Source organism: Molothrus ater, chromosome 3 (genome assembly GCF_012460135.2).
Source record: "Molothrus ater isolate BHLD 08-10-18 breed brown headed cowbird chromosome 3, BPBGC_Mater_1.1, whole genome shotgun sequence".
NCBI lineage: Eukaryota > Metazoa > Chordata > Aves > Passeriformes > Icteridae > Molothrus > Molothrus ater.
Window position 1 is genome coordinate 74,698,266 of NC_050480.2, and position 12,059 is coordinate 74,710,324.

Here is a 12,059-nt window from a genome sequence, read left to right on the forward strand (position 1 = left end):
TCATTGCTTGAAACAGAGCAGTGCTAGCTGGCTGCTTAAGAAAGAGGAGGGGAATGCACAGAGCTGCAGGACTCTGCCCAGCAATGAGCACTGCTCCAGCACATGGCACACATCAGGAAAGCTGCCACTACCAGCAGATGAGCTTTAGAAAAATGACCTGAAATAGCTCCAATACAGATGCCCAGGTGCAATTCCCACCCTACGCCCCTGATGGGCAACACATGGCAGAGAAGAGATGTCCCCCATCTCCACTGCTCAGCACTTCAGCCCTGGACAGAGACCCAGCACAGCGGCCAAGCTGCTGCTCCCACTGCTCCCACCACTGAGGCAGCAGCCCCCAGCAAGGGGCAGCTATGCTGGCACTGGGGAGCAGTGACTTCCAAAGACCACCACAGATGCTTCCTTCAGTGCCCACAAAGCAAAGTCCCTGGGGAAGCCACTGAGGTGGCCTTAACCACAGCAGGATCCCCTCCAGGCACCAGAATTGCTCAGGGTCACACCAGCAGGAGAGGTGGCTAAATGGAACAAAAAGCTCCTATCCTGCTCACACTTCATCCTGGGACTTATGACTAAAAACCTCTAGGACCTGATAGAGCTTGGCCATGTCTGGATCCTAGGAAAAATACAAGCACAATGGGAATAATTTATTTTAACACCTAGGAAAAATACAAGCACAATGGGAATAATTTATTTTAACAAACTAAAAATGTATTGTGCTTTTGGAAAGAAATTAATAAATATTATGCTTCCATGGAGTAAAAACAATATGTACCAATATATTTTCTGCCCCAACTTAGGAAATGGGTTCCCAACTCTAAAATTACACAAGTTTGTTAGTGAACACAGTTTTACATGTACACAATTCCTTCATTTATCTAATGTATTTGCAGGTGAAAACTTTACTAACTTGTGCAATAGTTCTTACACGCTTTTAATACATCTCTACCTGAAGAGAAGCAAATTATAAAAGCAAATTCTGTGCAAGATATGAGACTGCTGCAGGGGAAAAAAACAATGAACAAATCAAACAACAATACCCACAAAACAAAAACAAAAACAAAAAAACCCACTTATCTCACATGTAAAACTTTTTTCCTAGCTTTTTGTCCCCAAAATGCATAACACTAGTTGTGTAAAAACTAAACCACTATATGAGGCATATTTTAAAACCTCATATAAACAATGAAGCTTTTATGGCATCCTCAGAGCAAAGAATGTCCAAATATGGCTGAGAGTTAAGTACCCTGAGAATCAACTGCTCTTAATGAATTAACTGAAGTTTGTCAGTCCACATTTACCAAGAACCAGAAGAGAAATAAAGAGAAGCAAACGTGATTCCACTCATTTTCCTGTACCATTCTCTAAAGATACTGTGTTATAAACATCCTCCATATCTTGGATACTGGAGGCATCTGTTGACTCTTGGTCACTGACTACAATTCCTACTGAAGAAAGGCTAGAAATGAAGGAGTGCATCTTTTTTGCATAAATATCCCTAATGTTAAAATAGGGTAGGTCATTGCTTTTCTCTTTGCGATCATTGTTGCACTGGTCTCTATCAATAGCTTTTTGCTTTTGGTAGTACTTAGAAAACTTATTGAAAATAATGGTGATTGGAAGTGCTACCACCAGAATCCCACAGATAATGCAGAGGGTGCCGAGCAGCTTTCCAGCAAGTGTGACCGGGTAAGTGTCCCCATAACCAACAGTGGTCATGCTGATGGTTGCCCACCACCAGCAAATAGGGATGCTCTGCAGTTCTGATGAGTCATCATCCTTCTCCACTGAGTAGACAAGCACTGAAAAAATAGAAATCCCAACTGACAGAAACAAAAGCAGAAGTCCAACTTCTTGGTAGCTGTGTCTCAGAGTGGCACCCAAAGACCGCAGTCCTACAGAGTGCCTGGCCAGTTTCAGGATGCGAAATATCCTCATTAACCGCAGGATCTGAACCACCTTCCCCATGTTCTCAATATCTTCACTCTCTTCTTCCTTCGTGTCCACAGCCAATGTGGCATAAAATGGGATAATAGAGACAAAATCAATGATGTTCAGTGGTTTCTTCCAGAACTTCTTCTGACTTGGAGCAGTGAAAAGCCGGATCACTAGCTCAGCAGTAAACCAGATGATGCATGTAATCTCCACAGCTTCCAGCACAGGGTCTCCAATCTCCCTGTCATTGGCATCCAGCCTTTGAAATTCTGGCATGCTATGAACGCACATGGCCACAATTGATGCCAGAACAACACTCAGGGATGACACGGCAATTATCTTGGCAGACAAGCAGTATGCAGGATTTTCCATCCTGACCCAGATCTTCTTTCTTATTTCACCAAAACAAAGATTATCAAACTTTTCTAGCTCTTTGTCAAATATGGATGACTCTTCATTGGAGGAGTCCATACTGTCATTGCTCTTCTGATCCCAATCTTTTTCAGGACCTTCCTCTTTCCGTTCTTGGTACCGATTGCTGCAGCAGGAATCAATAAACAGCTCATTTATCCCCCAGTACTCTATTTCCTGGCAGAAGGAAAAGACACAAAGTTCTTCCATGACGTGAAGTTTGCCTGTATAATAGAAGTTCAGTACATATCGGAACAAGGAAGGATTCCTGTCAAAGTAATATTCCTTGTCTGTCACACTATAATCATCACACAGTTCTAGAATAGCCTCTTCTGAATGGCATTTGAGAAGTCTTCCAAGTCTGGTATGGGGAAATCGGAGCAAGGTACTTTGATCAACTGATTGCTTAAAGCCACCCACATTCAAATTGATAAGTTCTGCATCTTTGCCAGGTCTGCGGAAAAATTCACCATAAACCATTTTGGACAGACGAGTTCCACTGCTGCTGCCCAATGAGATTATATAGAACCTGAAAAGAACATAAGATATTGTTAGAACATTTAATTCAGTTTTGCTCTTGTGACACATTCTTTTCTCCATCTCTGGGTACTGTGAAATGCTGTAACAAAACAAACAAAAAAAAGAAATAATTTTATGAATACCCTTATTCAGCATTTCACATGTGTAGTTTTAAATTAGGTTGGTTTACAGCTTTAGCAAGTTTGAAAGCAGTAGGTTCTGGTTTAGGTCTCCTTTTTACCAGTGTAAAGGAAGATTGCAAATTCATCTGCAAATCAGTCTCTGTTTCACTACCACACTGAAATTAATAGTCACGAAATCCATGTACTTCAGTTATGCCAAAAATCTTTAAAGACAAAACTTATCAATCAATCAAAACATTTAGGATAAAACTTTCAAGCAGGTTTCTCTCAATTACAGTTTCAGCTGAGTTATATGATGTTGCAATTTATAATCCATTAATTCCAATGTTATTTGCTTGAATGTGGACTGCAACTACTTTTGCTGACAGTTCATTTACTTCTAGCGTAATCCACACATCAGCATTCTGTGCTCTTGAAAACATATCACAACTTCTTTTGAAGATTTTCAATTTCTGACTTCTGAATGCTGTAGTACATATTTGGGTATCTGCATTCCCTCAGGTATTTTTCTATCTGCCTTCCTACTCACCTGAAGTGTCACAACACTCTTACAACCTTGGTCAGTTCCAGAAGCAATTCCTGTTCTGCCACAGCCTAGCTACAACCACTACAGCAATACTGAGAAGTTGGAAATGTCATCTCTGTAAAAAGGAGCTTTTAGAATGGAACTTCCACAGTAATTCTTCCTCAACAACTAACTGTGGACACCTGCAGATGGACAGAAGGGCATTTAAATGTTTCTGTATTTTACTATAAATTCAGCTAAAACTAAATTCAAAAGGCAGTTAAAGTTACCAGTAAGTAAGTTAACTTTTACAGAACTGCTTTCTTGCTTTCCTTCCAAGGAGAAGCTGTTGTAAAGCCAAAACTGGCAGTTCTTACACTTGCCATCAGATTATATGTAACTTAAGATCATGAGGAGAGCAAATGTTTTTGATCTCTGACACTTAAACACTAATTGATGCACACTAAGCTAATTTATTTCAATTTAGTATGGAAATCAATTCATTTTAAATGTGACAAGATAGTATCAAAATTCTCCTGTCCTAAGAGAAGACATCTTATGGTGTCATGCTCAGCATGTAGAGCTGGGGGAAGAAGAGGGAAAGAGAGTTGACACTCAGAGTGATGGTGTTTGTCTCCCCAAATCACCATTAAATGGGATGGAGCCCTGCCTTCCTGGGGATGGCTGGACACCTGCCTGCCCATGGGAAGGGGTCAATGAATCCTTGTTTTGCTTCACTTTTGCTTTACCTATTAAATGCTTTTTATCTCAACCCACAAGTTTTGCCATTTTACCTCTCTGGTTCCCTGCCCCATCCCACAGGAGTGGGTGAGCATGGGGTTGAACTGCCAGTTGAGATTGAATCATGACAACACAGAAATGATTTTGCACCTTTAGATTTAGTTTGAAGGCAGGCATTTGCTAGCTAATAGAGTGGTTGTAAGGCACATTTGCTCCAGGCATTTCCCAAGGCTTCAGTTTTTAGGAATCATTAAGAGGTCAAATAAGACCATTGATCTCTGATCACAGAAGAAGGGCAGCAAGACTCATCTGATAAACATCACCACACTTCACTCATGATCTAGAGCCAAGCTCTGTTTTATAGCACTATAAATAATAAAAAAAAGCCATAAATCTGGACTGGGGTGACTGGAAGTCAAAGTATATTCAGACCCAAGAAACCTCTAGTTATTGATTCATTTTAGTCAATAAAATCTCCACTTCTAGCAACTCATTAACATGAGAACCCTGGCAGTGTAAGTGAGCACTATAAAAATCAGGCAAGATCTCAAATCATAGAGTCACAGACCAATAGAACGGTGAAGGTCAGAAGGGACCTTAAAGATCATCTCATTCCCTCTCACAGGCCAGGAACACCTTCCACTAGATCAGATTGCTCAGAGGTCCATCCAACCCAACCCTGAACAATTCTGGATGAAGTAGGATGAAATATCAACAGCTTCTCTGGGCAACCTGTGCCAGTGTCTCACCAACCTCACAGTAAAGAACTCCTTCCTAATACCCAATCTAAATCTACCCACCTTCAGCTTAAAGCCATTATCTTCCTGTCTGGAGGCACTTCTGATCATGACAAATAATGACAAATACAAAGCAAGTTTTACTCAGAAATAACTAAAGCAAGAACTTAGTGCCCAGCAAATTCTTAGTACACTAGAAGTACACTCACTGGTTGAGACTGCAATATAAAACCATATCGATGATGCAGATTATATTCGTAATTGTGCCTCCATGAAATTGCTCTGTATAATAAATTCAGTGGGCAATATTTCACTGCTTTATTTTGAGGGTACTGTAGTCATAATTTGTGCAAGATACAGAGAGAAAGTGGAACTTGCTTAGGAAGACCATGGTCTAGAACCTGCTTAATGTGTTACTACTATGAAGTGATTTTTAGACTACGGAAAGAACATACAGGAAAGATTCACAATAACTGTGTCAAGAGGAGCTTGATCATCTGAAGAATGTCTTCTTTTACTTGCAGAGACCCTGACTCCTGAGCCATGGACCAGGACATAGTAACTGGCAGAACAATCAGAACAATTTGTGTCACTTTAAGAAGTGACTCAAGCCACAGGGCAATGACCACAGATGACAACTTCTGTCTCAGCACAACGTGCTCTCTACTCAAGGAAACCCTTCACTCACTCAGGAAACTTTTTTCCTCAAGGGTAAAACTGTGCTCAGCTGGAAATGGTATTTTCCTGGAGTGCCAAGGCCTGTGTCATGAACATCCTAAGAACATAGAACTACCACGAACTTTGCAAATCTCAACTTGAAGGGCAACATTAACCTCTCTGACCTTCTTCAAATATAGATAACATAATAAACTGGAAACCATTCCAAATCACACAATTCTTGCCCCGGAGAGAGTATAACAGAGCAAATAAACACATACCAGATGTTAGTTACTTGTTTGCTTTAATTGCTTCAGCTGTTTCAAGGAGCTACTGGCTAAGAATTCATATAGAATAGAAAATGAAACAAGACACAGAAGAAAGATGGTAACTGGAAGAATGAATATTATTTTCCAAGATAACGAAAAAAAACCCCAACAAATAGAAGTTCCAAATGTTAAGCTTCGGGGCTAAATAAAAGCCAGTCATTAGGAAAGCTGTGTGAAAAGGATACAAAATTTGGAATAAAAACCAGAATGACAGGATCTTCCCAGTCCAATTTGGAGATGGGCTCTAGCCAGTGCTTCTGCAGTCACACATTGTTGGTGAGGCCACAGGCCCATTGTCTTGAAAGGGGAGTTGCAAATTTCTGGGCTTTTAGCACGCTGTGAAATCCCTAAAGCTCTCAAAAGAGGAGTCACGGAGACAGTTTGCAGATACAGTCCCTTTGAGACAGCTATGCCACAGATGTGTAACACATCCCAAAGTGCTGTGGTTTCCAACCTCCTCTGGAACAAACCACTAAGAGATTTTTACTGACCACATGGATCCCCATACTACACATTTATTTGTCAGCAAAGTTCCTCTTTCTCAGTTATGTTTTGCATAGTATCTGCACAAAGTCTCCATTCTCTGTGAGGTCGTACACCACAAGCTTCAGAACATTTTTTTTGAGCATGGTACCACTTTGGTACCACTGGTAACTCCAAATTGGGGCAGTTTCATCTTTTGCAAGCATTAATCTGTGTTTATCCAGGCACAATAGAAAGGAAGTTGAACTGGTTTACAATGGTTGTGCTTGGCTACTTAAAATACTCAAAGAGAGATCATGCCTACAGATTTTCTACCAGTTTCTTTCAAGGCTATGTTGTCTTAGCCTCACCCCCTCCTTCCTGCACAGTTACACTCCATAAACCTCTCAAGATTAAGTTCACATTTTAGCATGGTTTCCTCTAAGTCGAAGGAACATTAATTAAAGGGCCTAGTCCTGCTCACAGTGAAGTCACAAGGGATGTAACATTGATGTGAACCTGAAAGGGCATGCAAATCCTGGTAACTCTACAGAGTATTTCCAGAGCTCAAAGACATTTTTTCCCCAAGGAATCTGATGATCTTGGCAGATTTCCATTTTAGGGTTCCAAACTCAGGAGATTCAACTGTGAGTAAATTCCCTCTAAAGAATCTTACTTTGACACTCAGCCATGCCCAGGAAGCAGATTTTGTCTCCTAATGATGCAGACAAGCACCTGGGCTGTTACTTCTGCTAATTTCCCAAGAATTGAGAGCTTCTACCAATCATCCAAGCTACACACGTGCAGGTTTTGACACCAAGTACTTCTAAAATGCTGTGGATTACAAACCAAAACAACCTTCAGCTCAGGATCAACATTTCACTGATTTTTTAAGTGTTTGAATTTATCCACTCATCATAGGGCAAATACTTGTCTAATGCACCACCTAGAAGTACTGTCTACATTTTCTGACTCACTGAGCAGAGAAAAACATTTAAATGCATGTAAAATTTACTTGATCAATCACAATTAGGGATTGGGACTGAAATCCAGTCAGCATGACCTAAGTTGTTGTCTGTCAGCTGGACAGTAGTAACTGCTTTAGCACACTTAATTAAGCCTGGAAAAAAAAGCCTCCGGAAAAAAGCACAGGCTCTTTCACTATGATATAAGCTGCAACATTCAACTCATTGTAATACTTGACACAGTTAATTGTAAAGTCATTCACAGACTATGGAGGTGGAGGTTAACTTTAAAAAGTCATCTAGCACAAATAGCAAGACCATCTGAAGAAACCACTCTGTGGTTATGGACACTCTGTGAGGCAAAGAGGATAAATTAATCAGCTAAATTATTTTCTCAGCTGTAATTTATTTTTTTGTATTCCACTGGCAGTGTCATCCTTTATCCAGAATATTGCATTAAAATGCCATGAAAATAATAAAATCATGCAACTACCTTTCTTTTAAAATTGATTCAGTACAACCTCCCAGAAGACGTCAGGTAAATAAAGTTTGAGTTGAATTTTGTTCTGATGCTACTCCCATGTAAGCCTATTTGGCTATGGTCACCCCAGTACAATTCTACTGTCACCAGGCTGTTTCAGACACTGAGTGTGTGACAAATGTTTGTGCAACTTTGCAATACAATGAAGATCAGAAAGAGATGATCATCATGTGATCATTATGTAACAACTATAGCTGTTAGAAGCACTACTGACATTCAAATGTAAAATTATTTAAACATTCATACCATTTTATTTAAATGTTCATACCTGTCAAAAAAAGGTCCTCAAATATAGGGAGTTAAAAAAAAAAATCACCTCCTCCAAAAGACCGATAAGGAAGAAATGAAGCTGTTACAACTGAGAGTAAAAGAACACAAGCAAGAATAGAAGAAGCATCTCCAGCCCATGGTTCCCATCACTCAACCAGGCACAGGTTTTTGGGGGTGAGTCACCAGAGATGGGGTCCCCCTCTGCCATGAGTAGGTAAGCAGCCTACATGAGTAGTGCCATGGTGTAACATGGAGTAGTGAAGGGGTGTAACTTCCATGGGACCAATACAATGTAAAATGAAACCTCCCAAAATGAAATTCTGCTATTTCCACTATGAGGATGCTGGTAAGAACAGAGGATATGCCAAGGGTTGGATATGAGAAAGGGGCAAGGCAAAACACACCAGCTGTAGCCTGCACATGACAGAAGCTTCTTGGGAATGCAGTATGTGATCTGAACTCCTTTCTCATATACATAAAGAACAAGTAGCAACACCTAATACCACCCAGTTATTAGAATGTCACCTTGTAAAATGATTAAAGTAAAAAAAAAAAAAAAATTAAAGTTATTCTCTCTCTGACTTGAAAAGGCTCTGGAGATACACATTATGAGAGTTAACAAGGCTTGCACCTTGCAACATTCCCAAAGGCTCTGCAATTTATATTATGTTCATATAAATTAAAAGATCATTATCCGCAACTAAGTGGAAGTGACAGATTAAAATGTGCTGGCTTGAAAACCAACCTGCAAATCCCTACACTGAAGCACAGTTAGAATGCTGCAGTTCCCAAACCTGTTCCACAGCCAGCCCACACAGACAGCTGACCACACTAAGCACTTCCTTGTGTTCTATCATCCCAAGGGCTGAAGTTCACAGAAATATTTGAGAAGACACCAAAGGCATTGTTACAAGCAGGTCATCACTGCTGTGGTTGATGGTACAATAAATTGTTTCTCTCCAGGTTATTTTGGCAATAATCTTGTTTGACAGGTCATACTAATGGCACCCATCAAGAGCACAGCTTCAAAACACAAAGTACTATCTGAAGTGGACATTGCAACTTGTAGGTCTAGGTACCTCTGTAATGAGCACAATTTCTATGGATCCCTTCCCCAAATTATTTTTTGTACCCCATTTTCCACGGAGTTCTCCATTTTCTTCCATTCAAGTACTCCTCCAGTGATCACAATGAACATAAAATCCTATTGTTACACTTACTGGGGTAATTTGTGGTACCACTAGTTGTCAAAAATATTTGATACATGATCCCAAAGTCAAACACTTCCATATAGGAAAAAATGATGCAGAATAAAAATATACTTCTTAAAAATATACTTCAATATACTTCTTAAAAATAGTTCTGCATTCTCCATCATTGATTAGTCTAGAATCTAAGAAGATCCTCGATGAAACTGTAATTCACTTATAAATGTTGTTTGATTTTGAAAGGTTACCTACCTAAGCGAGGAAAATAACGCAGATACCGAGACACAGAGAGCAGTGTCCCTGAAGTCACACAGAAGATCAGCTGCCCACAAACAAGCCCACATCCCTCTCACATCATTACCTCCTTCACAGTCTCCCCAAAAGCAATCACACACCACTCCAGGTACTGGCACACTGAGACATGTGGGCCTAGAGCTGCCTTCTGACAGTTCAGCTAATAAAAACCAACAAAACCAACAATATTAATCTATCACAGAAAATCTAAATACCATTCCTGTATTTACAGTGCAGTTTCAATATCCATGGCTGTATCGAGGGGCTATGACGGCAGAGATGAAAAACTGCCCCATCTATCCCACCACAACTCCTCTAGGCCCAACATAAAGGGATGAACAATTAGACATGATGTATTTTTTCCAATACACAGGTCCATGAACCATTGAAGGCTTTCCTGAGATTTTAAGGAGGGTGTTAATGGTTCACAAGCACAGTGGCAAATTATACCCACATAGAGCCATAACTCTTCCATGTTTAGGAAAGGAATGCTGACCTAGGTGCAATTCAGAATACTCTTATCTCTTGTGAAAGGCGTACAGAGTGTTAAAATTAAGATTTAGTTCACTGCCAAGAAGACTGATCTGATACTCAAAATCTTCTATTTGTTTGTCCATCCTACATTTTCTGATTTCTCACTTTGGAGTCTGAGGACCTGTCCTCTTATTCCTAGTACAGATGGCAGAGCTGTTGATCATTTCTGCTCCTAGATTATCTCTTCCCACTCCTAATTTCTTTACTTTTTTTTAAATTAACTTTTTTTATTTTTGGAAGCAAGGTAATATTTTTAAAGGACACAAATCCAATCACAACAGTCAATTTCCCTGGGTGAAAAAGTTGTTCTGAACAATCTAAAATCTATGCACCACATAAAGTAGGACTTCTCCTTAAACTGAGAAGAGACAATAACATAAACAGCAGGATTATGTTGCAACACATTACAGCCGTAAAAACTGTAAGGAGACCTGAAACCAGTCCTGTCTGTGCTATCACAACACCTCCACTAGCAGCAGCCACAGGAGCAGCAGAGCTAAAAGGGCAATTCAGCTGCAGAGCACTCAACTAGCTACACAACTTTTGAATCCATTATATCTTTATTCTGCAAAGTCCTGGCTTTGGGATAAGCTGCTTGAACAAAAAAATTATCTCACTGCAATACTGTTCTCGGTGTACCTTGTTGGAGCCTTTTTAATTTATTTAGAAATAAGATGCTTACATTAGTAACATACCACTGAATACAGAAAACAGGCTTAGAATGGACCTTGAAGAGTAATATAATTCAGCTTCTCCCCCTCCTCAAGGCAGGATCAGCTACTTCTAGATCAATTTTGGCAGATGTTTATTTCATGTCCCATGATAAAGCCTCTCCAGGGAGGTTTTGGAATCTGCTCCAGTGCTTGAATGCCCTTGTTCTCCCAAAATTATTTTCCTAACATCTTTTAAGCACACTGTGCTGCAGTCCAGGCCCATGGATGTGTACATGTCCAGCAGATTTGGAATGGGATGGAGTCATTGAGGATGGACAGCAGAAACAGACTATCTACAAATTCTCCACAACAAGTAATTTACTTCCTTTGCTATATATTTAATTTTACTTGTCAGCCTAAGTAGATAAAGTTACATTATATTTATTTTTTATGTTTTGAAAAAATGCTATTAATTTCAGAGATAAACAAAGGTTTTCTTGACCACAGTGAAGTTCTCCAAGATATTCAGAGTCTCTTGGGCAACAAGAACACAAGCAATTGTTATTGTGAATATTCTGACTGAAACCTTCAACTGAAAAATCTGTAAAAACACTTGTGTTTGCAGCATGTTAATCTCACTAAAGGAGTCAGTACTGTTCAATATAAATTCTCTTGACCCTAGAAAACTCTAAAGCAGAGCTCCAAATCTCACTTACATATAAGTTCTGCAGCCTGCTGTGATCCAACATTCATTTTCAAAGCATCCAAGTAAGTTTTACAATGTGCTAGCATGAGTGACTTGAGGCCACAGGCTAAGGAAGGATACGTGGAGGCAGCTGGAAAAAATATCTGCAAGGGACATAGGGTTCAGAGCCACACTGCAAACCTTACCCACAGTGAGGCCTCCAGAAGCCTCCATTTCTTCGAGCACTCAGATTTTAGTACTTGCTCACTGCTCCTACACTGGACATCGTTTGGTTACACCACTCCTCTTGACTTTCCAGGTAACATAACAAACTAATTTGTGGTGAAAAGATCCTTTGGAGGTCATCTTTCCCACCCAGTGTCAAAGCTGGTTCAGTGAAAGAAGGCTGTTTAGGGCCAATTGTTTTTTTTAACATCTCCAAAATTTCCCAAACTCTCTGGTAACCTAGTCCA

The 12,059-nt window shown here is 40.0% G+C and overlaps 1 protein-coding gene across 1 annotated transcript; it reads right to left on the minus strand.

Annotated features, from left to right (window-relative positions):
- Window positions 1-629: 629 nt before the first annotated feature.
- On the minus strand, window positions 630-2,852 carry KCNS3 (potassium voltage-gated channel modifier subfamily S member 3). Its single transcript, XM_036380449.1, has one exon. The coding sequence runs from the start codon at window positions 2,821-2,823 to the stop codon at window positions 1,342-1,344; it is 1,482 nt and encodes a 493-aa protein (XP_036236342.1). The 5' UTR covers window positions 2,824-2,852; the 3' UTR covers window positions 630-1,341.
- Between the last annotated feature and the right edge of the window lie 9,207 nt (window positions 2,853-12,059).